Below are 27,849 nucleotides of genomic sequence, written 5' to 3'. Positions count from 1 at the left end.
AACATGAGTCAGGAAGTAAAGTTTCTGGTGTTGGTTCTGTTGGTAACTAGTTCTATGATATTAGGCAACTCATAATCTCTCTGGGACTTAAATTTCTTCATCTGGAAAATGAGCAGCTTGTTCACATGAATTAAAGAGGCCATTTCCTAATCTAAAAAACTCCCAAAACCTATAAATTTAAAGGTTTGCAAAAACAAGATGACAGCAATGGACAGGATCCACTTGACCAATGAAGGTGAACTTAAATAAAGAATAGAGTCAATGATTATTCTTGTAACAACTATTACTATTTTGCATTCTAGGAGGCCTTTTAATACAACCTTGCACTGCATGCAAACATTACCCAAAATAGGAAATAACTAGCTCTCCTGGGTTACATAGGATTTAAACCATGGCTCCTAGCACCTTCCAGTTCTGATGCCCAGGAAGAGCTAACTACATAGGCTGGGGGTGCAGTTGTCTAGAAAGAATATTTGATTTTTATTGGCATAATTTTAACAGATATTAAAAAACATCAAAAAAATGTCTTCTTCCTGAGATATGTCAAAAAGAAAACATTGAGAATATAGAAGTACTAATTGTAAAAGATTAGCAGTTTCAGAATCAAACCTTGGAAAAGCATTTGCATTCATAGGCACTTAATGCAAATATAGGAAGTTATGTAAAAGGAGTAGCAGTGTTCTGGGTTCACAGATTTTTCCACAACTTTTCCATTTTTTTTAAAAAAATATGTTTTTATTGATTTCAGAGAGAGGAAAGGATAAGGAGAGAGAGAGAGAAGAGAGAGAGTGAGCAACATCAGTTATGATGAGAGAGAATCATTGATCAGCTTCCTTGTGCATTCCCCCTACTGGGGATGGAGCCAGCAACCAGGCATGAGCCCTGATTGGGAATTGAACCCTGACCTCCTGGTTCATGGGTCCATGCTCAACCATTGAGCCACACTGGCCGGGCACTTTTCCCATTTGGGTTTTAAAAATTTTAAGTGATTGAGACAAATGCCTTCTTTTTTGTTAAGAGTTGCCTTCAATGGGATACTTATTATTTATTAGTTCTTATTTATTAAAAGCCTGACTAGGAGCTACTAGGTAGATGCCAACACTATTCAAAATGGCTTCAGGTGAGGGAACACCTATGTAATATCAGATTCAACCCATTTAATTACTTACTCCCACAAGTGGGAAACACAAGTACGGGTGAAGGCTGCTTAAAATATTAGGAGAAACAGGGTCTCAAATTCATTACTTTTTAAATCTATTTTCCTCTAATTTATTATTAAAATAAAGTAAATTTTATTAAGAATTTAATTTAAAATCAGAACGCCATGAAAAGCAGGGCAACAATGACCTGATGGTACAAATTACACAGCCAGTTATTACATATGGTTGAGGCAACATCTATGTGTGCGCAGGGAAAGAGACAGCTAAATTCAATGAGCCAACAGATTTTTACTTTGCTGGACAACAAGTAATTGATTGCTCTTATGAAAAAAATATTTTAAACCAATTGTGAGTCTGCATCGTAAGGATGCCCCTAGCTTACTAAAACAAATAGGTGTGACTGATGTGTCTTCACTCTGCAATGCTGGCTTTAAGGCCTGTATTTCTGCTTGAAATCCCAAGGAGAAACAATGAGTTTGGGACAATCTTAGGCAATTTTCACAAAGCCAGAGTAGGCGGCTGGTAAAGGGAAATTTGGATGGCAGTCAAAACACATAAACTAATCAATGAGTCATGTTTCAATTCAATTACTGACAAATACTGTTTAGAACCCGACAGTGATCCTTGCTCTGGAAGGAAGAATAATCATCTAAATTACAATGAACAGCCAGCTCTGCCCCTCTGCTTTCTCAAGCCAACAATACATTTCAGATGGACTTATACAATTTCAACTTACTTCAGATCCTCTCTCTCCTTTTAGTCCTTGTTCACCTTGGTCACCCGGCTCACCCTTGAACAGGAACCAAAATAGAAATCACATATGAAGGAGAGACTAAATAAGACATGTTAACATTATTATTTTTTAAATGCCAGATTTACAAAGAATGCTTTCAAAACATACTGGAGGCCCTTGTTGTCCAGTGGCACCTCTTGATCCTGGTATACCCACATGACCCTAGGAATAGAAAAGGTTGTATTATTAGATTAAACAGAGACATGTGACTTAGAGAATACGTTAGTATCTTTTCAAATGGTAGCAAAATGTTTTCAAATTTAATTTAAATATCAGAGAGATTATGATTTTCTCTTGTCAATATTATAGAACATAATGGCCACTGGGTATGATGGTGACTGAGAAAGAGTGTAAGTTTTGTGGGTTTTTTTTTCTTTTTTTTTTCTTTTTTTTCATGGAGATGAGTGTAATGGGTTGAATGGTGGCCCACTAAAGGATGTCTATGTCCTAATCCCCAGAACTTGTGAATGTGGTCACATTTAGAAAAAGGGTCTTTGAAGATACCATTAAATTAGGATCTGAAAAGGATATTATTCTGGATTATCCATGTGGGCCTAAGTCCATTGATAAGTGTCCTTATAAAAAAAACTAGAGGCCTGGTGCACAAATTCATGCACCAGTGGGGTTCCTTGGCCTGGCCTGTGGGATTGGGTGGAAACTGGCTCTCTGACATCCCCTGAGGGGTCCCAGATTGCGAGAGGGCACAGGCCAGGTTGTGGGACTCTACTGGTGCACAATCAGGGCTGGGGAGGGATGTGGGAGGTTGGGCAGCCAGGGAGGGACTGCAGGAGGGTTCCAGGGTGTGTTTGGCCTGTCTCATTCAGTCTTGATAGGCCGGGACCCAGCAGCAAGCTAACCTACCAGTCAAAACATCTGCCCCCTGATGATCAGTGCACATCATAGTGAGTGGTTGAGCAGCCTTAGCATATCATTAGCATATTATGCTTTGGTTGGTTGAATGGATGACAAGATGATTGGACACTTAGCATATTAGGCTTTTATTATATAGGACTAGAGGCCCGGTGCACAAAAATTTGTGCACTCGGTGGGGAAGGGGGTCCCTCAGCCTGGCCTGTACCCTCTCGCAGTCTAGGACCCCTTGGGAGATAACGACCTGCTGGCTTAGGCCTGCTCCCAGGTGGCAGAGGGCAGGCCCAATCCCTAGGTGCAGCCCCTGGTCGGGCTCAGAGCAGGGCCGATTGGGGAGTTGGGGCGCCGCCCCCTGTCATACACAGAGCAGGGCGATAGGGAGGTTGTGATTCCACCCTGAGTCATGCTCAGGGTAGGGCTGATTAGGGGGTTGCGGCGCCACCCTCTGTCATGCACAGAGCAGGGCCAATCAGGGGGTTGGGGCATTTCCCCCTGTCACTCACAGAGTAGGGCCCATCAGGGGGGTTGGGCTCTGTACCTTGTCACGCACAGAGCAGGGCCAATCAGGGGGTTGGGGCGCAGCCCCCTGTCACGCACAGAGCAAGGGCCCATCAGGGGGTTGGGGCGCCGCCCTCTATCACCCACAGAGCAGGGCCGATCAGGGGGTTTGGGTGCCGCCATTCTCACACTCAGGGCAGGGCCGATGGGGAGGTTATGGCTCTACCCCGTCACACACAGAGCAGGGTCCATGGGGGCGGGGGGGGGGCGGTTGGGGCACCGCACCCTGTCACACACAGAGCAGGGCCGATCAGGGGGTTGGGGCGCTGCCCCTGTCACGCTGATCCTGGTGCCGGGAGGCCTTGCGGCTCCGCTGATCCCGGTGCTGGGAGGCATATTACCCTTTTACTATATAGGGTAGAGGCCTGGTTTGTCCTGAAGGGTGTCCTGGATCAGGGTGGGGGTCCTCACTGGGGTGCCTGGCCAGCCTGGGTGAGGGGATGATGGCTGTTTGCAGCTGGTCACACACCCTTCAGGGTGGGGGTCCCCACTGGGGTGCCTAGCCAGTCTGGGTGAGGAGCTGAGGGCTGTTTTCAGGCTGGGGGTGACTGAAGCTCCCAACTGCTCCTTTTTTTCTTTTTTTATTCTGGGCCAGCTTTAGCTTTGAGGCTTGGCTCCCGCTCTTAGGCCTCCGCTGCTGAAAGTAGGTTTCTGGCCTTTGCTTACAATGTTGCGATCCTGCTGGCTGAAGCCCGGCAGGTTTCCGGGGTTTTGTTTAGCTTCTATGTTTGTTACATAGTTGCTTGCAGCTCAGAGGCCTGCAGCGGCAGGCGGGGAACGTTGGAGTCCTCCGTCACTGAAGCAACCAAGCCTCATGTTAGTTTCAAGCTGCCTGGCTGCCGGCCGCCATCTTGGCTGACAGTTAATTTGCATATCTCCCTGATTAGCCAATGGGAAGGGTAGCAGTCGTATGCCAATTACCATGTTTCTCTTTTATTAGATAGGATACAATGAGAGAGAAAGGGTAAGAGAGAGCTAGAACTGGGGAGAGAGAGAGAGAGAGAGAGAGAGAGAGAGAGAGAGAGAGAGAGAGACTGAGAGAGAAACAACAAAGGAGAGGACCTTGTGAAGGCAGAGGAGAACTGGAGTGATGCAGCCACAAGGAACACAAGGAACATTGTCAGCCACCAGAAACAGGGAAAGGCGAGGAAGGATTCTATCCTAGAGCTTCAGGAGGGAGCTTGACCCTGTTGACATCTTGGTTTCCAATCTCAGATCTCCAGTACTATGGAAAAATAAATTTATGTTGTTTTAAGCCACTCAGTTTTGGTAATTTGTATGGCTGGCTCAGGAAACCAAAACAGCAAATAATAAAAGGAATAAAGAGCTTGAGAACAAATTTCTGTTTTCAACCCGTTCCCACTGTGGAAATGTGCTACAGTCACCATTTTTACAAACTAAGTTCATAGCTGTTTGGATAAATTTACTGGGTTCAAAGCTGGGAGCCTATATACATCAAGTGATTGACCTTCAGCAACCTGTCATCATCCTACTTCTCCTAAGAAGGAATGCTGACCTACCACATTGCCCTTTCCAAGTGTGTGAACAGAAACTAGCAACAACCCAGGGCCATTTCAGGTGAGATTTATGCATAAGGAATTATGCATATAATCTCTTCTATCCCCTTTCCTACTGTCCTCTTCACTTCAGATTTTTCTTCCTAGTCTTTTATTCAGAAAAAATGCCATAGGAAAGACAGCAGGCTCATCTCCCTTTTCTGGGCTAGGAGAAGAAATGACTGCAAACAGGCTAACGATATTTATTCTCACAGAAAGATCAATTGAAGCCTTCTTGTTTGCATTCTGTGAGGCAAATGTTTATGGTTTTAAGATTCAACTTCCTGATAAAGGAACGGAATCTGTTTAAGGGTGTAAACAGTGGCAAGAGAGAAAGGCTAGTTTGAAAAGCTTTCTATAGCAGATGGTCATACCTACAGAGAAAATCACTATAACATATGACCCTTACCAGCAAAACATGAGCAGAGTCAGCAAACAACAGAATCAGGGCAATCAAGAGGGAGTCTGGTATGACTATTATAGCTCACTTACCAACCAGGATTCAGGAGAGAAGTGATTAGTAAAAAGCTGGAGTTACAGAGCGAAGTGAGAGTGACCATATGTGCAAACTCCAGAACTCAGACTACGATGGCTAGTTATGGCTTTGCTACCACTCTTGTCTGTATTTTTGCACAGAGCTTTTTAGAATCAGCACATAGAATAGCCCACTGTATCTTTTGACTTTGAGAAGTCTGGACAGAAGTCTCACCCAAAACAAACTTGCTTCTAGGAGTTTCACTATAATTCTTCTGGTCTTTTCTGTTCTAATAAATATTGACAAAGATCATTTTTTCTGCAATGGTGAACACTAAATATTTTGAAGTAAATATTATTATAAAGTTATTGTAGGAAAAGTTATGGGAAGTGATTAATTTTGCCTGATATTAGGTGGGAGCAGTTGGATGGCTGCGGGAAGCTTGGAGAAGATTTTATAAAGGAAGTGGTGGTAAACTGAATATTGAAGGATGAGTGTTCCAGGCAGTAAAATAAAAGGATGACATTCTGGCAGAGAAAACAGCATAGGGGAATAAATGAAGATTCATCTGACAGAACATGCTAAACAGAGAAAGGATTTGAGATAGGGATAGGGATATTCAAATAATTTGGGTAAAAAATACTTAAGCCTAAACTAAAGTAGGGCAAGGTGGCAAAATACAGATGCAAAAAATCCTAAAAAAATACTAAGAAATAAAATACATTAAAAATAATACATCATGATCAAGTGGGGCATAAAAATGGTTCAAGATATGCATATCCATTAATGTAATATACCACATTAACAAAAGAAAGCATAAAATTGTATGATGCAAAAAATTTGATAAGATACAACATCCATTTATGATTAAAACACTAAACAAAATGGGTATAGAAGGAAAGTACCTCAATATAATAAAGGCCATCTATGACAATCCCTCAGCCAATATCATACTCAATGGTGAAAAACTGAAAGCTTTTCCTCTAAAATCAGGATGCCTGCTCTCACCACTCTTATTAAAACCTAGTTCTGGAAATCCTAGCTAGATCAATCAGGCAAGAAAAAGAAATAAAAGGCATCAGAACTAGAAATAAAAAAATAAAAGTGTCACTTTTTGCAGATGACAAGATTTTGTATTTGGAAAACCCTAAAGACACCACCAAAAATATTAGAAATAGTAAACAAATACAGTAAAGGTGCAGGATACAAAAATAAGTGTACAAAAATCCACTGTTTTCCTATATATTAACAATGAAATTTCAGAAAACAAGTGGAAAAAACACATACAATTTCTTTTGCAATGAAACTAAAAGAATAAAGTTCATAGGAATAAATTTAACAAAGAATGTAAAAGTCCTATGTCCTGAAAACTACAAAGCATTATATTAAAAAAGACATAAAAGATAGAATGAAATGGAAAGATATTCCATGTTCATGGATTGGAAGAATCGACGTAGTTAAAATGGCCATATTACCCAAAGGAATATACAAATTTAATGCAATTTTCATCACCAATATCATTTTTTAAAGAAATAGAGCAAGAAATTATCAGATTTATTTGGAACTAAAAAAGACCCTAAATGGCCAAAGCAATCCTGAGAAAAAGAACAAAGCTGGAGGTATCATACTACCTGACTTCAAATTATACTACAGAGCTATGATAATCAAAACAGCATAGTACTGGCAGAAGAACAGACACATAGAACAGAACTGATACACCAGAAATAAAACCACATGTATATGGGCAAATAATTTTTGACAAAGGAGCCAAAAACACATGATGGAGAAAAGAAAGCCTCTTCAAGAAATGGTGCTGGGAAAATTAGAAAGCTACACACAATAGAATGAAACTAGACAACAGTTTGCACCCATGTACAAAAATTAATTCAAAATGGATGAAAGACCTAAATATAAAATCTGAAACAATAAATTACATAGAAGAAAACATAGGTACTAAACTCATAGAGAGATTTTATGAATTTGACCCCAAAGGCAAGGGAAGAAAAGGCAAAAATAAATAAAGGGGACTATATCAAACTAAAAAGCTTCTGCAAAGCAAAAGAAACTGCTGACAAAACAAAAAGACAACCAACCAAATATGAGGTGATATTTGCAAACAACAGTTCTGACAAGGGGTTAATATACAAATTATAAAAAGAACCCATACAACTTGACACCAAACAAATAATTCAATTAAAAAATAGGCAGAGGACCTGAACAAACACCTCTCCCAAGAGACATACAAACGGCCAATAGATACATTTATAAAAATGTTCAACTTCACAACTACAATGAGATACCACCTCATACCTGTTACAATGGCTATTATCAAGAAGACAGGTAATAACAAGTGTTGGAGAGGTTGTGGAGAAAAAGAAACCCTCAGTCACTGCAGGTGGGAATGTAAACTGGAATAACCACAATGGAAGACAGTATGACAGCTCCTCAAAAAATTAAGAATACAGTTACCAGATGAGCCAGCAATCCCTCAAACACATTTACTTGCAAAGAGATATGCACCCCTATGTTCATCGCAGCATTATTCACAGTGGCCAAGACATGAAGACATCAAAGTATCCTTTTGATAAAAAAAGATGTGGTTTTTACACTCTGGAACACTACTCAGCCATTAGAAAAGACGAAATACTGCCATGATGACAACAGAGATGGACCTTGAGAATATTATGCTAAGTGAAATAAGTCAGTTAGAAAAAGCTCAGAACCATATGATTTCACTCATATATGGGATATAAAACTGAAACTCATAGACACAGACAATAGTATGGTGATTACCAGAGGGGACGGGAGGGGGAGGAATTAGTATGGGGTAAAGGGGGCTAAATATATAGTGATGGAAGATGATATGACTTTGGATGGTGGGCACACAATGCAATATACAGATCACGTATAATAGAGTTGTACACTGAAAACCTATATGATCTTATTAACTAATGTCACCCTAATAATTGTAATAAAAAATAAAATAATAAAACTGCTCTAAAGGAAAAAAAGAAAAGCAAACAGTTAAAAAATATAACCAGCGGCTACAACAGAATAACCTAACTCTAAATGAAGCATAATTCCCCTAAGTGAATCAAACCAGTGTTTGGGAAAACCTGGCAGGAAACAAGTGTGAATATTCATGAATTTGATATTTCTAAGCAATAAAATTAATGTGGTCTGGCATGAGACAAATGTTTAGAGTAGAACCATCAGCAAACGGTAAAATTATCTCTAAAGCCTAAGGACAGAATCAGACAGACTAGCACAGAACAACACAGAAAGAAAGATGGGGTTCAAAGCAGTATAGGAAACATCCCCAATTGAACACTTCACCAGCAGTATTTTTGGAATGAGAAAGGGGAAACAGATTCCAAAGTGAACTGAGGGAAAAGTCCTCCTCTGATGAAGTATTTCTGAAGGGTATGTGACTATCTAGAAGAATGGGGCCAGGGTTTTCTCTTCTGCCAGCCAGCGAAGAGATTCTTTTCTTCTCCCAGTAGAATAGTTAACCGTTTGCCAGTAAATATGCTGACTTAACTACCTAATGGTTTGTAGTTGGTTGAGGCCAAAAAAAGATATTGCAAGAACCTGATTTTCCTGAAAATGTTGTGAGAAGTCACAGCAAAAGCTAAGAAAGTTTAACCTTCTCAAATTATGCTGGAAAGCAGTGGGTTGGTGTCACAACCCAAAGAAAAGCTAATTTTAAGTAAACCCAGTGGATTCATTGAGTTAGGAAACACTTGTAGATACAGATGTTATATAAATTGGAAACAGAAGATAGTCATCACCACAATTTCACAAACATTTAGAGCTTCGTTCAACATTTGCTTCAAAGAGAGTTTGAGGAAGTAAAAGTTGTTCTTTCAGATTTCAGGCTTGAGAAAAGTCAGTTCATTAATCAAAGTTATTTACATACTAGCTATCCATTCAATCTGGCTAAGTCTTCCTTTCAGATGTGGAGGAAAAGGGGCCACATACCAAACCCGACAAGCTCAGAGGAGGCCTGTATGGCAGTCTTACAAACTCAGAGACTGAAAGTAACCACAAAGGATGGTTTGAAATTAAAACTCTTTAACTAAAGGCAGTTTATGGTGAGTAGTCATGTCCTAGGCTAGAAATCTTCCCTGACAAAGGTCAAATTTCACCTTAACAAAGCCTGTCTGTTGTCATTTTGCAACAACAATAAAATACCTTTGGAATGTCAAAATAATCTCCTTTTACTGGACCCCTCAAAGCACAGGCACTGCTCCGCTCCACTGAGATGACAAATGCCCTCACTGTTATTGAGTTGACGACTGCTAACTATTCTGTGCCCATCTATGTGAAAGAAGAATGTGTCCATCATTTTACTTTTTATCCAATCCCAGAGGTTCCTGTCCTTGCCCTTGCTTTCTCCTGTCTCCACAATCTATCACCAATGGATTTCATGTAACCCACTTATATTTCCTCTTTTGATTAAAATAAGGTGCAAAACTGCCATTCGCTGGAACTTTTCAATCCGTTGAGATTTTGCTTCATGGCAATTGTCCTCAGTTTGGCTCAAATAAACTCAGAAATTTTCTACAGGTTTGAATGTTTCTTATGTTGACACAGACAGGATCACAAGTATTTTACATGAAAGAGGGGTATGTTGGATAGAATAGGCCATCATTCATTATTAAAAGTGAATTATGTTTATGTACATATGATGTACTATTATTTATGGGCTTAGAACAAGGCATTATACAAGAAAAAAAGAAGTCATATTCAGAATTGGAAAGCTAAAATACCTACATGTGAAAAGCAGTAAGCAAAAAAATTTGCAGCAGATGGTAAAATTTTTTGTGTTGAATGACTTCTATAAACAATAAATATTCTAGGATTACAGAAGAGGGAAAGATTGCTATTAGAGTGGGTCAAGGGAAGAGGGAGTTTGAACTAGATTATAAAAAAATAGATAGGATTTATGTAAGTAAAGATTATATAATATTGTTAACAAGCAGAGAACATTGTGAGCAAAGAAATAAGACAGGAAATATAAAAAGAGAGTTAGCAGATTTTGTTTAGCAACTGACATAAACTGAAAGGGAAAAGATATAAAGCAAGAATACAGAACACCTTCAGAACAACTGAGCTAATAAAAAAATGACACTGAATAAATTCTAGTCTAATTTTGGCTGGTTAAATTGGTCACATAAAGTCCTTTTGAGAATGGATGAGGGTAAGAATTGAGATAAGGCTTGAGAACATTATGACTTTCATCCATCTATCTGACAACTTTTTATTGAATTCCTACTATATACCAGGAACTTTGTGTTCTAAAAATTGGGGATATAATAATGAAAAAGACAGTGTTATACTCATGGATCTTAAATTTTGGTGGTGGGAGATAGATAATAAACAACTCCCCCCACAAATATGTAAAATAAGATATTATCGATAGCATTAAATGTCATGAAGGATAAACAAGTAATATAATATAAAGTGATGGATAGAAAGGGCAGTTAGAGAAGGCCTCTCAGGAAGTAACATTTCAGCTGACATCTGAAAGATGAGAAGAAAGCAGCAATGGGAGGAGATGATTTGAGAAAGAAGGAACAGAAAACGCAAACAGCTAGACTTCTTCTAGGATCAAGAAAACATGACATTACTAATTATTTCAATGATGCTTATTTGCATTTGCAACTGAGCAGAACAACAGAGAACCCTATTCCAACTTAGAAGCAAGGTGTGAAATTTGCAATGATTACCTTATATCCCTCTTCTCCAGGCTCTCCTCTCTCTCCTTGTTCCCCCATTGGACCCTACAGAGACCACATGCAAAAATAATCAATTTCACAGCTGGATAGAAAAATTTGTAACCAAATGCATAATAAATTTATTAAGTTCCATTAAGTAAGTTCAAAGGATTGAATCTCAATGACACAAAGAACATCATAAACGTTGCATTTTTTAAAGAGATTCTCATGATTCTGCTAGAAAAAAATATTTTAAAAATGAAGTATAAATAAATATAAATTAAAAAAGATTTAAGCAGGACCACTCAGCCATTTAATTTCACTTCCTATACTTTACAGTTCTTAATCATTAATTATATTATTTATTCTCTAACCTGTGAAATTTAAAAATCTTAAGACACAAATTAAACTAAAAAACACTACACTTATTAATTTTAATCCTTAATGTAAAAACTAATCTAATAAACTCACACACTTCTAACTTTTCTAAACATTTCTAATATAAAATTTTTGATATAAGCTGTTCAAATGATCTAGTCTAAAATGCACTTGAAAAAATCAATTATCACATACTAGAACCTACTTTCTGAAAAGAAACTCAGATTGAAATTAGTTGGGAAAACCATAAAATTTATTCTGAACAATTAGTTGATAAACTTTAACTTATTCCTTTATGGAAAATAAAGATAATAGACATAATGTAAAACCCATGATCTTTGATTCTGCTTTTTTTAAAAAAAATATATTTCATTGACTTTCCACAGAGAGGAAAGGAGAGGGATAGTTAGAAACATCGATGAGAGAGAAACATCGATCAGCTGCCTCCTGCACACCTCCCACTGGGGATGTGCCTGCAACCAAGGCACATGCCCTTGACCGGAATCGAACCCGGAACCCCTCAGTCTGTAGGCCGATGCTCTATCCACTGAGCCAAACCAGTTAGGGCTGGTTCTGCTTTTTAATTATTTAGAATCTTGTATAAGTTTCCCATCTGTCCCATGTATACTAGTTAAAATCACCAGTGTTATGTTAGACTTTTAATATATTTATTAAATTTCAGTGACATTCTTAGATCCTGGTAAAGCTGAATCTGGGGAAAAGAAGTACTACTATACTACATTTACCCATACTTTTCCATTTGCTTTTAAATTTCTGCATTATTTCCATATTTTTTCCTCTCAGAGGATTAAAGACTTCTCTTTTTTTAAACAAAATATTTTATTGATTTTTTACAGAGAGGAAGGGAGAGGAATAGAGAGTTAGAAACATTGATGAGAGAGAAACATCGATCTGCTGCCTCCTGCACATGCGCCACTGGGGATGTGCCCGCAACCAAGGTACATACCCTTGACTGGAATCGAACCTGGGACCTTTCAGTCCACAGGCCGACGCTCTATTAACTGAGACAAACTAGTCAGGGTGAGCCTTCTCTTTTAATAAAGAATCTTATATATTCTGTTTAAAATTTTTAAAAAATATATTTTTATTGATTTCAGAGAGGAAGGGAGAAGGAGATGGAAACATCAATGATGAGAGAGAATCATTGATTGGCTGCCTTCTGCATGCCCCACACTAAGGATCGGGCCCACAACCCAGGCATGTGCCCTTGACTAGAATCAAACCTGGAACCCTTCAGTCCACAGGCCCATGCTCTATCCACTGAGCCAAACCAGCTAGGGCTTATATAGTCTTAAAGATAAGTTTGGCTCTAGGCATACGAAATGGCTTGCTTTAATCAGAAAAATTCTAGAATCTTTCCTTTCTATTTCTATAACAATGTATAACTTCCAATGACCACTAAAAATCCAGTTCAAAATATCTGGAGTGACTATCTTTCTGCTTGAGGATTCTTTTTTTTTTTTTAATATGTTTTTATGGATTTCAGAGAGGAAGGGAGAGGGAGAGTCAGATAGAAACATCAACGATGAGAGGGAATCATTGATCAGCTGCCTCCTGCATGCCCCCGACTGGGGATGGAGCCTGAAACCCAGGCATGTGCTCTTGACCAGAATAAAACCTGGCACCCTTCAGTCCACAGGCCCATGCTCCATTCACTGAGCCAAACCAGCTAGAGCCTGAGGATTCCTTTATCCTATACTAGAGGCCCGGTGCACAAAACTTTGCGCTCTTGGGGGGGAGGGGGTCCCTCAGCCTGGCCTGTACCCTCTTGCAGTCTGGGACCCCTTGGGGGATGTCCACCTGCTGGCTTAGGCCTGCTCCCTGGGGGATTGGGCCTAAGCTGGCAGTCAGACATCCCTCTGGCAGCCCGGAAGCCCTCAGGGGATGTCCACTTGCCAGCGGGGAGCAGGCCTAAGCTGCAGTCAGACATCCTTAGTGCTGCTGAGGAGGCGGGAGAGGCTCCCACCACCACTGCTGTGCTGGCAGCCATCAGCCTGGCTTGTGGCTGAGCAGAGCTCCCTCTGTGGAAGCACACTGACCACCAGGGGGCAGCTCCTGCATTGAGCGTCTGTCCCCTGGTGGTCAGTATGTGTCATAGTGACCAGTCATTTCCAGTTGTTCTGCAGTTAGGGTCAATTTTCATATAACCCTTTTATTATATAGGATAGAAGCCTGGTGCACAGGTGGGGGCTAGCTAGTTTGCCCTGAAGGGTGTCCCGGATCAGGGTGGGGGTTCCGCTGGGGTGCCTGGCCAGCCTGGAAGAAGGGCTGATGGCTGTTCTCAGGCTGGCCATGCCCCATGGTGACCCAAGCTCCCAGCCTCTCCTTTTTTTTTTTTTCCTGGGGTTTATTTATCTTCTATAATTGAAACTTTGTAGCCTTGAGCTGAGCCCAGGGCCGGCCAGGGCAGGAAGGAAGCTTGGCTTCCTCCATTGCCAGGGGCAACCAAGCCTCCTGCTCGCTCCAGCTCTGTGGCTGCCGCCATCTTAGTTGGGTTATTTTGCATACTCGCTCCTGATTGGCTTGTGGGCGTGGCTTGAGTGTAGCAGAGGGACGGTTAATTTGCATGTTTCTCTTTTATTATATAGGATGGTATCATGTGAAAACTCGAAAATTTAACCAATTATGTTTATTTCTGTCAACTAAGCATTCTTATTTATTCACTTAATGTTCTACAATAGCTACTTTTTTAATGTTTTTTTTTTATGTTTTTTTAAAGTCTTACATAGGTCTCCTTTTTCCTGGATTGGACCTGATCCCCCCCCCCTCGCCACTCCCACCCCCAAGGGCAAGTCCCCACTGCCCCAGTGTCTATGTCCATTGGTTATGCTAATATGCATGCATACAAGTCCTTTGGTTGATCTCTAACCCCACACCCTTCCCTGCCTTCTCTCTGAGGTTAGATGGTTTGTTCTGTGCTACCTTTTCACTGGATCTATTTTTGTTCATCAGTTTATGTTGATCATTATATCCCACATATGAGTGAGATCATGTGATATTTATCTTTCTCTGACTGGCTTATATCACTTAGCATAATGCTCTCCAGTTCCATCCATGCTGTTGCAAATGGTAAAAGTTACTTCTTTTTTATAACAGCACAGTATTCCATTGCGTAGATGTATCACAGTCTTTTTTTAAAAAAAAATATATTTTATTGATTTTTTACAGAGAGGAAGGGAGAGGGATGAGAGTTAGAAACATCTATGAGAGAGAAGCATCAATCAGCTGCCTCCTGCACATCTCCTACTGTGGATGTGCCTGCAACCAAGGTACATGCCCTTGACCGTAATCGAACCTGGGACCCTTCAGTCCGCAGGCCGACACTCTTGCCACTGAGCCAAACCAGTCAGGGCTGTATCACAGTCTTTTAATCCACTTAGGCTGTTTCCACATCTTAGCTATTGTAAATTGTGCTGCTATGAACATAGGGGTGCATATATCCTTTCTGATTGGTGTTCCTGGTTTCTTGGGATATAGTCCTTAGAAGTGGGATTACTGGGTCAAATGGGAGTGCCATTTTTAACTTTTTGAGGAAACTCCATACTGTTTTCCACAGTGGCTGCACCAGTCTGACTTTCTACCAGCAGTGCATGAGTACAATAGCTATTTTTGAAAAATCATTATTACAGGTCAGCCCTTAAAATGCTTAATTAGGAGACTGAAGTTAAGTGATCTTTAAAAAGTATTAATTCTAAAAACTGGTTAGATGAGTCTTTTTTTTTTTTAATCTTTATTGTTGAAAGTATTACGTAAGTCTTTCTTTTTCCCCCAGGGTTAACTTCTTCCAGCCAGCTCCTGCTTCCACCCCCACCTCCAGGCCCTCAGGTTAAATGAGCCTTTAAATCATTTGCTGTGTGTAAACTACTATAAAAAGGGTACAAATCAGATTTTTAAAAATACTTCAGAAATAAATCTGAATTTGATGGCTAAAGAAATATCTCCCCTAAAATGCCTACAGTATGTAATTTTAAAATAATCTCTATAAAAGGTGTTATCATGCATTTAATGCTGAAAGTTATATTTAGAAAATCACTATATTAAACTTACATATTGTACAAAGGACCTTGACCTGCATATAAATAGCTTTCATATTTAGATTATGTCGTTATAGATACTGTTGTTCTATAAAAATCATGTTACAAAAGTAACAAAATAAAAATCTTTGAAAGGATGTGATTGATGTTTTGAATCTATTATAGTAATTACATTTATCTTGAACATCAAAATAATTTCGGAAAAAGACCTACTGGTTCACCTCGAGGCCCAGGTAGTCCTAGGACTGTGTTATCTTCTCCTGGATAACCCTAAAATGAAGATAATGAATTACAAAACAACAAGTTAATAAAATGATTAGCAAACTATACAGCCTATTATTTTCTAATATGTCATGAAATATACAATCTGGTTTTATTTTTTTAAATAGAAAATTTTTACCTACAAAACCTAGCATATGATATTTTATTCATAGTTGTAATTCATATGAGGTTTTCCTTGAAAGTGTCAATCTGTGTTAATTACATAAAAAGCAGCTTAAGATTTTTCTGTGTCAGGTTTCCAATGATGTTACAAATCAAGTGGAGTACTGTTGTAGTTATTCTTAACTCATAAAACATTTTACTATAAATGTACTATGGTTAGTCAGTTAATCTACAGTCCCCCAATCTCTTTCAATAACAACTTAATTTTACTTTTATAAAAGTTTATAGGTTGCAAAATACTTGAATATATATTAGTTCACCTCAATCTTGAAACAACCTATGGAAGACAGTTTAACAATTTATTGAAATTTTTCACCCATTGCTATTTCTTTGTTTTTCTTCTAGAATTTGCAATACTTCCCCAGTTGAAAAGGGCTTCTTTTATTTTTTGAAACAGTTGCCATGCATTCTTTCAGAAAGAACACATGAATTCAATGTTTGACTTTAGGATTAAAAAGTCAATATACACACACACATACCTTTTCTCCTTTAGGTCCTGGCAACCCAGAAAGTCCTGGTTGACCTTGATGGCCCTAACAAAAGGACAAGCGAGTAGACAGTCTCAATAACATTTGTGCATGCTCTACCTAAAACCACCAGGGCCACACTATTAGATATTGCACTATTTTGAAAGAAAAATAGGATTCACTCTATAAGGGGATGAGCCCTAATATGTTTAAAAGGTCTATCAGGGATATTGCACCTTAATTTGCATACTTGGGATAACATCTTTATATAAATGTTTTCATGCAAATATACACTTTCTTATTTTCAACTAGAGGCCCAGTGCATGACACTCGTGCGTGGGGGGAGAGGTGGGTGGGGGAAGAGAGATGGGGGAAGGAGGGTCTCTCAGCCTGGCCTGCACCCTCTCACAGTTCAGAACCCCTCAGGGGATGTCTGCCTGCCAGCTTAGCAGGAGAGGCTCCTGGCATCTCCGCTGCACTTGCCAGCTTTAAGCCGGCTTCAGGTTGAGCAGCGCTCTCCCTGTGAAGAGGACACTGACCACCAGAGGGCAGCTCCTGCATTGAGTGTCTGCCCCCTGGTGGTCAGTGCATGTCATAGCAACAGGTGTTCCCACTGTTTGGTCTATTTGCATATTAGCCTTTTATTATAGGATTAGATTTGCTTACTCTATATCCTGGAATTCCTGGTTCTCCATCAGGTCCCATTAATCCTAAATGTCCCTAAAAAACAATATTAGAGAGAAAATAGATAATTGTTTAAATCATTAAACTTATACTGCTATTATTTAAAATTCAGATATTTTTTATGGTACAAATTACCACTTAGTCTGAAATGGGAAAACAAAAAAAATCACACTCTAACTTTTGCCTCATTTTTCTTATGAGCCACAAAAGTCCCACAAAAAAAATGTCTCTTTGGCTTACATCAGGTATAAACATCCTTAATCATATGAAGAGAAATGCCTCCAATTGTCAGAATCCTGCAGGTTTCTAGCACGTTCTTGGAAATGCAGTTTGTATTTGTCAAATTTTGGTAGATGTGCTTCACTGAGTATTAGAGAATGAAGGCTGCTAGTTTTTGATACTGTCACAATGGGAACAGGGGGACTCTGTACTCATTGGTAGTTTCAGATGCTTTGATGAATAGTTTTAGCTCTGGTCAAAGTTGTTAAAATAGAAATGGTTAAACACTTGTGTGTAATAATCACTCCATGATTCCTATTATTATTAATATTTTACAGATGAGTAAACCACACACATTATAGGCTATTTAGTAAATGCCTTTAAACTCCTGAAAAGATGAGTCAGACAGCAAAAAACAAACAAACAAACAAAAAAACCCACAGAACAATGATTTGAAAAATGTCTTAGCTTACATCATATCAAAAAGTTTCCACATCAACTCTTCTATTTGAATCTCAAAATAAATAGGAGATGAGTAAATTAAGGCACAGAATGGGTATGTGACTAGCCAAATATTACATTAACCAGAAGTTCAATGTAATAGACAGGATAATAAATAAGAGGAAGTGGTATGAATATTACCTAAAGAACCCATGAGAATCACCTAAATTGATTAAAGTGAATGTAAAGTCAAAATATAAAAATAAGTAGATTTCTTACATAGCACCAGTAAGGTGTAATGGAAAAAGGATTACATATAATAAAATCCTTAAGAAACCAACAATAAACCTAACAAGAAAGGTATAAGAACAGAGATAAAGAAAATAAAACTTTATTGAAGGATATATAATAAGATATGAGTAATGGAAAGACATATGGTATTTTTCTATTGAAAGATTAAATATTAAAGGAACTTGAGCTGATTCTAAAGTTTACATGAAAGAGGAAATCATAGTTAAGAGCCAAACTTTTCAGAAAAATGAATTATGGAGCATTTGTCTCAAAAGATACTGCAATAATATAATAATTTAAATAATGTGGTATTGACTCCCAAATAAACTAATGATTGGGAGAAGAAAAGCGAGAGAAGAAAAGCAGACCAAGGGATATTTGAGAGTTAGTTTATGGTAAGGGTAGCATTTCAGAAAAGTGGGAAATTGACTGCTTGTTTATTAAACGGTGTTGAGATAATTGACTGTCTTAATTTGAGCAAAAAAAAAAAAATCAGTCCTTTACAATTACTATCATAGTAAAAATGTATGCTTTGAAGAATTAAGGGTGAAAATAAAGCTATAAAAATATTACAAGAAAGATATAGAAGAATATTGTTATACACTTTATGGAGGGAAGGCATTTCTAACAAATAAAATAAAACCTAGAACTATATAGAAAAAGACTGACAGATATGACTACGTGACAATTAATATTAAAAAATAAATGAAAGGGAATATATTTGTAACATATTTTGCAGCACATTTAATAAAATACAACATATAAAATACATAAGGAGTTATTGCAAATAACAGGAAAAAGACTGCAACCTAATAGAAAAACATGTACAGTGCATATGACTAGGCAACTTCAAGAGAAAAAGACACAAATTACTAGCTGCAGCCGGGAAAATGTAAATAGAAAAAAAAATACACTATTTTATTTATCAAATTATGAAACATTAAAAGGATTCATCTGAAGTATTGGTGATAAAAATGTAAATTTGGAGAAACCTCTTGGGAAGGTAGTTTGGGAATGTGTCAAAATTTAAGAAGTGAATATTTTTTTATAGAGAAAATCAAAGTAGAAGAATACATTACAGGCAATACTCTTTGGATAAGTTAACTTATGTTTATTGAAAGTCATCACATTATTTAATGGTTTTGAATGCATAATTCAAAGAGAGAAAAATATTACTAATTCAAACAAAAGGAAGCAAAGAAGACCTGGAGTAGTTAGATGGCAGTAAGGCACGGAATACTGAAAGTGAGCAGGAGGCGAACCGTCCTCCAACAGATGAATCATGCAATGCTCTCCCGCAGGCCTCGGAGAAAAGTCTGGCATTTGTGTGACATTTACATGGAGAGTAGGAAACGCACATTCACGTTGTAAATAAGCTTATGAAACAGGGAAAGGACTAAACTGGGCAATCTCTTAAGTAGTTTGCATCTCTAATGCTGTGATTTTCGGAACGGGCCCCAATACATTAGTAACATAAATTTGCTTTTACAGGTTCAGAAGTATCACACTATTTTTGTTTCCAACATCATGTAAAGTTCTTGCAAAAGATGAAATATTATTAGACATTATGGAGATTTATCACAGTGGTTAGAAAAATCATCTCTAGATAAACACCTGGAGTCCAAGCATATAAAGAAAACCCATTTTTGAGTAAACTTAATTTTCAAAGTAATTCGTCAGCCATGACAGGGGAGTTTTATACAGATGTTAAATCCTGATTTTAAGTGCAAGGCATATAAACTTTCCTACTTGGGTTAAGAGTTATAATCTGATATTTTTAAACTTCATTTCATATTTTATTTCCATTTTAAGTTTTTTCCCCTTTCCTTTTTCGTGTCCAGAAACCACTAAGCCATGTAAGTACTGTGGAATGCTTACAATTCTCCACATCCCAAGGAGGTAGATTATTTTCAATGGAACTATTGCTTTTTCTGTAAAATTAATCAAGGAACGGAGCTTTAAGGACATGGATATATTTCTTTTCCGTCCACAGTGAACTCAGGTCTGGAAACCAATCAGATACTCACCACGGCACCTCTGGTTCCTCTGGCACCCTTAGGACCACTTTCCCCCGTCTGTCCAGGGGCGCCTCTGCTGCCGATTTCTCCTGTGGGCCCTATCTGTCCTTTATCACCCTATGGATGTCATTAATAAGCGAAAAAAGGAAGGGAAAACAAATTTATACTGGGAATAATGAACTATGTCATATACCTGGACGACTCCAGATAATATTCTGTAAGCGAAATGCTAAGAATAGTAACTTTGCGTTAACTCAATAGTACTACAGACCACCACTGATGATAATAACATAACATACTGTCACCAAATCAGTTATCTTAAAAATATAATTAAAAGTCATTTTGGAAAAAGAATTTATAAAAATATTTTGGCTAAACAAGCAGAGGAGATCCGAGTTACAAATAACCAAGTTTTTTTTTTTTTTTTGTAATTTGTGTATGTATGTATGTATGCATATCTGTATGAATGTATGTATGCATGCATATATTGATTATAATCATGAGAAAATATAGGCCCTATTGGGAAGCCTGTTTCTACAGAGAACTTCAATGCCACAAAGATCTGTTTAATGCAAAAAGGCTTCAGTGCGCAGTTCTGTACAGTGTGTTCAGGATCAGCACTCACTGGTTTGGAGTTTGCCTTTAAAAATCTGTAACATTTTCATATAATTTTACATCCTTCTAAAAACCAGTCATCTTCTGTTTTCCATTCGGCTGACTGCTCATTCTCTAGCACCAAAACATAGCTGCTCTTAGACAACATTAAGTGATATAATTCATTTTCTGAACGTGGGAACCACCCTGTTCTATTCAAGTACACACAAAGAAAAACTAAATTGTGATCATAGTCAGTGAGAACATTTTTAGCATTCGTAATAATTTACAGGCTTTCCCAAGGGTGCAGGTTATTCTAAGGGCCTGCACTGTCCCATTTTTAATGTTGATTTTAGGCATAAAGTTATGTATGCTGAAAAGAGACTTTAATATTCATGAGAAAGAATGGCAACTAAAATTCACTTTATTCATTTTTCTTAACCTTTTATTACCCTTACACTGTTCCCAAATTATGAGAAAGGTGTACTGGGTGTATATTAGCAGAAATGATAGAATTGGGATTTGGGAATTAGACTATGATGTGATTTGAAGTTAAATAAAGTAAAAGTATTCAGGTTTAGAAGTATCACGCAACCCTTGTTTCCAAAAGTTCATGCAAAAAATGAAATGCTATTAGACATTATGGATTTTAGTATAGTGATGTAGTATAGAGCTGATGTAGTACAATGGAAAAATCATTTCCATGTCTCACCAATACTTGAATAAATTACTGACCTCACATAGAGATGAACTTTTAATTATGATGTACTAAAATTTTAAAAATATGTAACTTTTTAAATAAAATATGAAGGGAGAAAATAAAGCATTTTTTCATTTGTGTTTCTTAGTTAATATATATAAAAATATAAAACCAATTATTAACCTTTTCAATTAAAGAAACACATTAATAACCTAGAAATAATTCTAATCATATTTCTTTTTCTAAAACATTTTACTGACATTGTTACTAAATAGCCCAAATTGTATATTATTTTCCTTTTCTCTCTTTTCTGGCTTATGGGTCTACTAAAGAATTTTTGGCAAGCAAAAGGAAAGGCAAATATCTTTCTAGAAACTACAAAGTGGAAAATTTGCCTTCATATAATTAAGAGGAATTAGTACTCCTAGGAGAAATTAAGTATGAATTTATACAAATGTCCTTTTTTAAGGTAAATTTATATCTTTATTACTTTATATATCATGAAAATAAAACCACAGCATTCTATGGGGCTCTGAGCACATCAGAGGAAAGAAAACCAGCATAAAATGACGTAAAAAATTTTACCTTTTTCCCCGAATGACCTCTCTGTCCTGGAATTCCCACAATTCCTTCAGGTCCCTGAATATTCAATATAAAAAAAAAGTAAGCAATTGTTACAGAAAGTACTAGATAGGATGTTTAAATACTTATATTACATAATTATTGAATTGAAGATTAAGTAAAGATGAGAGTTACTTTTCCACAATATTATGTTTGGCTAATCATCTAAAAAGAGGTCATGATGACTTAGAGGCACAGCTGTTACTAGTGAGTAAAATTCACATATACAGACTGGCCAAGATAGACAAAATTAAAGTTATTTATTTATTAGAGGAAGAAAATTACTTGGTTTCAGCATACACATTTTGATTATCAAGAATATAATTAAAGTAAATCCAAAGGCATCATTTCAGCATCTCTATAAGGTAATGTGGGTTCAACATCTTATTGAATGTATAGGGTTACAAAATATATCTAATCATGGTCAAGGAGAACTCAACATTTCATTGGAGTAGAGGATTAAAGAGAAATTCTTTGATCTGTGGGATGAAAAGGAGGGAAATACATGGAGAGGTAGTCATAGTAAACTGTTTAAAATGATATTTCATTTCATTCTACTTTGTTTAGACAAAAGTAGACTAAAAGTTCAACATACACTCTTATGTTTAGTAGAAGTAAATAAAATATTTTAGATATCATGTGCGTTTGCAGGTCAACAATGAGATCCACAGTAAGCCAGGGTGCAAGTCCTAAAATGGCTGATAATTAATCACAGTATTCTTTGTATCAGTTGGAAATGAAAATGGAAATCTCAAACTTGTGTCCCAAAGCTTGGCAAACTGCGAAAATGATGTAGGCAAGAAATAAATTGTGGTTTACCACTGTGCTATGTAGGCTCTTGATAAATATTTGTTGAACGAATAAACAGATACCTAAGGAAATGACTCATGTCCTATGCTCCTGAACAAACACTCTTCTAGTCTCAGAAAGTCACTCATTTTAGAGGCCAAAGTGGTTAAGTTCTATTGCTGTAGTTCTAGCTGCATCCAGAGGTTGAAATTATAGTTGCACTAACCTGAGACTTCTTTGTGGCTAATACAAACTTTTAAAATGAGGCCGATTAACTGTCACAGAGGTCAGTGGTGTGAGCTTTTAAAAGTCAGGCTGCTGCAGTTGCATATTCTGGCTCTGTCACCATAGGTAGATTATTTAACTTCTAAAGGCTTCAGTTTCCTGTTACATAAAAGGGGTGTAATACTAATTGTTCAAAGGGTACCTAAGATTAAGTGAGATGATGCATTTGAATCTTAGAAAGGACCAGACATACAGAAGAGCTCAGCAATGGAGCTACTCAGAACCTTTTGTACGTTTGGGTGAGAAAAGAGGTTGTATTCTATACTGCATTTTTTCCTCTTATTATTAAGAGAAAGGTCTCCCCTGGTTCTTTTGTTCACTTTTTTCCCCTTTTAAAGATAGTTTTTTTTTCTTTCTTTTCTTTTTTGGAGGGATTATTGAACTTCCACTGATATTAGTTGGTTCATTTTAGTGCCTGTTCTGAAATACGTAAGTAATATTTTGCTATAAAATGTTGCCTTTTAAAAGTGAGCATGATTACAACCATTTTGTGTATTTAGAGATTTGCAGAGCAGACTGGAAAAATAGCAATGTTTTCTACAATGTGCATGTTTTAATAGATTTCTTTAATAATTACAAAAATGAGTGCTTTTATATAAAAATCACATTGAAAGAGAATAGTTGACTTGATGTTCAGTCTACTCATAAAATAGAGGATGGAGTTGGGATTTCCTATTGATTATTTAAAACGTTGTGTAAGTAGCTGTATTGTCTCAGAAGTAACTCATCACATCTATTTTTAACTATTCTATTGAAATATAATTCATGTACCATATTATGACATTAAAGTGTACAATTCAATGGTTTTTGGTATATTCCCAGTTCTGAAACCATCACCAAAATAAATTTTAGAACATTTTTTATCACCCCCAAAAGAGGTTCAGTACCCATAAACAGTCACTTCCCTTTTACTCTGAATACCTCCAGCCTTACGCAACTACTAAACCACTGTCTGTCTCTATAGATTTGCCTATTTGGGACATATTATGTAATATGTGGTCTTTTATTACTGGCTTCTTTCACTAGGAATAATGTTTTCAAGTTCATCAGTATTATAGCATGTATGAATATATCATTCCTTGTTATTGCCAAACTAGAGGCCTGGTGCACAAAATTCATGCGTGGGTGGGGTCCCTAGGCCTGGCTGGTGATCAGGGCTGTCTGGGGCCTTCCTGCTGGCTGCTGGCCAGGGCCTGCAGGACAGGGGGTGGGACCACGGGAGGTTGGCTGTGGGAGCACATTGACCACCAGGGGTCAGCTCTTGCATTGAGCGTCTGACCCCTGGTGGTCAGTGTGTGTCATAGCAACCAGTTGTTCTGGTCATTCCAGCATTCTGGTCACTTAAGCTTTTATATATATAGATTATAACCCACTGTATGGATAGACTACATTTATTAATAAACATTGATTAATTCATCAGTTGATAGTCATTTGGGTTGTATAAGTTTTTATTTGAACCCTGTTTTCAATTCTCTTGGGTATACATCAAGGGGTAGAATTGCTGGGGCACACTGTAATTCCATGTTTAACATTTTGAGAAATTGCCAAATGGATTTACAAAGTGGTTGCACCATTTTACATCTCACCAGTGATGTAAGAGGCTTCCAATTTCTTTACATCCTCATCAACACTTGTTCTTTTCTTTTTTTTGTATGTTTGTTTTTGATAGCCATCCTAGTGGATGTAAAATGGTATTTCATTGTGTTTTTATTTGCATAGTGAATAGTTTTGAGCATTTTTCATGTGCTTACTAGCCAACCATATATCTTCTTTGGAGAAATAGCTGTTTACTTTGCTCATTTTTCAATTGGGTTATTTGTCTTTTTATTACTGAGTTGTAAGAGTTTTTTTAAAAATATTCTGGATACAAGTCCCTTTATATATATGATTTGCAAGTATTTTATCCCATTCCACGGGAGTCTTTTCACTGTTTTGATGGTGTTCTTCAAAGTATAAGACTATTGATTTTAACGAAGGACAATATATCTATTTTTTATTTTGTCACTTGTACTTGTGGTGTTATCTAAGGAAACTTTGCATAACCCGAGCTCATGAAGATTTATTTCTATGTTTTATTCCAAGACATTTATAGTTTTAGCTCTTACATTTAGCACTGTGACCCATTTTGAATTAATTTTTGTGTGCAGTGTAAGTAAGGTCCAACATTATGTTTTTGCATGCAAGTATCCAGTTGTTTTGCGGCACCATTTGTTCAAAAGACCATTCTTTCCTCATTAAACTGTCTTGGTACATAACATGCTTTTGTAATTCAAATTTATTTTGTTCTATTTAGTCCCTGGAACTTGTTTTATCCCTTGAGATAGCCAACAACACTAGCTACTATTAAACAAAGTTTAGAAGTTATAGACTGATTTCCTTCAAAGACTATGCTCCTCTTCTGCTTGGAACCTTTCAATGGCACTTTGAATAAAACCCAAACTTATTACCATGGTTTAAAAAGTCCTTCGTGATCTGCTTCTCATCTATGTTCTTCAAACTCATCTCAAACAACTTTTCAGTATTTACTATGCTGCTGCTGTAAAAACTTCCTTTTAGTTTTACAAAAATACCTACATCGTTCTCACCTCCATATCTAGCCCTTTTTATTCCATCAACCTTGAAGGATCTCCCAAAGTTCTTTGCATGACTGGCTCCCTTCTCATTTTTCAGGTCTCAACTTAATCTTCCCTTCCCCAAGAAGGCCTCTCTTACTGCTCTACTGGAAACATGCTTCTCTACCTTTAACTAGTCAGCTTCCCTTCCTTTAAGCAATTATTCCTTTTCAATACCCTGTTTATTTCTATCATCGCATTTATCACAGCCTGCAATGATCTTGTCTATTGTTAGACTTCTCCATGATATTAGAAAATCTGAGATCAGGATCTTGCTAATCTTGTCCCCCTTGGTGTTCACAATGCTATTGAAGCAAAGTTCTTGGTTCATATAAGGCATTCATAAACTTTGTTTTCAATTAATGAATAATCAAATATATTTAATAGAGTCCCAGTCTATAAGGCTAATAATAATTGGAAACATCTAAGCTAATGTTTTTTTAAAAGCCATAGAACACTTTTCTTTCGAAGAAAGCCTAAACAGAAGCTAATATGTTAAATATATATTCCAGGATCTTTGAGGACTCAATCAGGAATAGGAGGAACAGGAGCCCATTCAGCATCCTCCCTGACACAATTGTCTTGGGAGGTTCTGCATATCTCCAACCCCTTTCTTATATATAATGAATAAACTGAGAAACTAAAGAATGATTTTCCCAACAATGTATAGCTCTTTAGTGGAAGAGCAGGGATTTGAACAATCCTTGCATAGTGGCCATTGCAGGGTTCCTTCTATTTCTGAGTTACTTATGGCATAACTGTTCAAAACAAACAAGCCTAAGACCAAAGTCATAGAATCTTTCAGAACTTAAAGATTTATATTATCCTTTACTCCTTAATGACACTGACCTCATATTTCCAAACTGATTATTTTTGGGGTTTCCAAGGAAGCAGTCTCAGAAACAAGAGTCATGCATACCTTACTATTCTTCTTAAGGTAGCCACCTGTACCTAATATCTTTACCACTTTAAACAGATAGGAAAAGTCACATTTAAATAAGTCCAAACAAGTTTTGTCTTAAAGGAATAAAACAAGGCCATTTCATTTTTAAACATCCAATTTGGGAGTCCATAGCTTCACATCTGTTTAGATCTTTGATACCACAGAGATAGATTTTATTTTTATTTTTTAGGAATGGACGATAGACCATAAGTTAGGCAGATGTTTCTTCTCAGATGATTCCAAACTCTTTTCTCATATTGAGTTAGGCAACTGCACATTTTAGCACAGAATTCAAGCATAAAATACACAATCTTTTTCTTCTGTTCAAAGAAGTCTACATCTTGGAGTTGGGTATTTGTTACTGATGCTTTCTTCGCCTTAATTTCTAGCCCAAATCTCATTTCCCAATCTGAGAGAAAATAAGAAGAGTATCTTTACTTTAAAAAGTTTAATTTCCTTTTCTCACTTTCTCATTTAAATTTGAAGAATTTAAGGTAGCATCTTTGTGACACTGCATAAGGAAAAGTTTTTAAAAGTACAAAAATAAATCCAACATCAGGCTGTCTGATTAAGCAATAGTTCCTTGGATCATAAAATTCTTTTGAAAAAATATGCCATGGTATTTTTACTGAGTTTATGAGCTGAAAGGCATTTAAAATTCCAAGGAGAACAACAAAAAGAATAAAAAAGAAACACACATGTGTTGTTACTAAAAAAAGGCACCAAAGATGTGTACAGGCAAGATTATTCCTGGGAAAAATTATGAAGCAGATGAAGTCTGTGCTCATCATTTTTCCATGCCTCGTTTTGAGCCCCTCTTTCTTCTCTGCTCTGCCCATCACCAACTGTCATGCTGCATCATCCCTACCTGGCAATACTTAGAGAAGTAAAACGTGAATAATCTCGGGGAGAACCCATATTTAAAGATATGAGACAAGGAGGAGAGAACAGTAAAGTAAATCAATAAGATGATCAGAGAGGCCTTATCCAGAGTGCAATGAATATCATAAATGAAGCATTTTCACAAAAGAGAAGCTTTGTCATTATTTATTTACATCTTCCATGTGCCCTGAAGTGGAAGAATTTGTTCAATATGACATTTAGAATTTCTCTTAAAGTAATGCATGCGAGTATTACAATTTAAGGTCAGATATGGATAAATTATTATCCATATTT

At 37.2% G+C, this 27,849-nt stretch overlaps 1 protein-coding gene across 1 annotated transcript in view; it reads right to left on the bottom strand.

Annotated features, from left to right (window-relative positions):
• The window catches only part of COL24A1 (collagen type XXIV alpha 1 chain), a 320,488-nt gene that overhangs the window by 62,426 nt on the left and 230,213 nt on the right, over nucleotides 1-27,849 (bottom strand). Inside the window, exons 40-47 of the mRNA XM_081088262.1 lie at nucleotides 22,009-22,062; nucleotides 20,139-20,246; nucleotides 17,143-17,196; nucleotides 16,489-16,542; nucleotides 15,779-15,835; nucleotides 11,145-11,198; nucleotides 2,062-2,115; nucleotides 1,897-1,950 (exon numbers count right to left, since the gene is read on the bottom strand). Coding sequence (XP_080944388.1) covers nucleotides 1,897-1,950; nucleotides 2,062-2,115; nucleotides 11,145-11,198; nucleotides 15,779-15,835; nucleotides 16,489-16,542; nucleotides 17,143-17,196; nucleotides 20,139-20,246; nucleotides 22,009-22,062 — 489 coding nt within the window. The remainder of the gene's footprint in view (nucleotides 1-1,896; nucleotides 1,951-2,061; nucleotides 2,116-11,144; nucleotides 11,199-15,778; nucleotides 15,836-16,488; nucleotides 16,543-17,142; nucleotides 17,197-20,138; nucleotides 20,247-22,008; nucleotides 22,063-27,849) is intronic.

The sequence above is a fragment of the Myotis nattereri genome (genome assembly GCF_964212035.1).
Source record: "Myotis nattereri genome assembly, chromosome: 3".
Taxonomy (NCBI): Eukaryota; Metazoa; Chordata; class Mammalia; order Chiroptera; family Vespertilionidae; genus Myotis; species Myotis nattereri.
The sequence above is the reverse complement of the archived record's forward strand: the minus strand, read 5'-3'. Positions and strand labels throughout refer to the sequence as shown.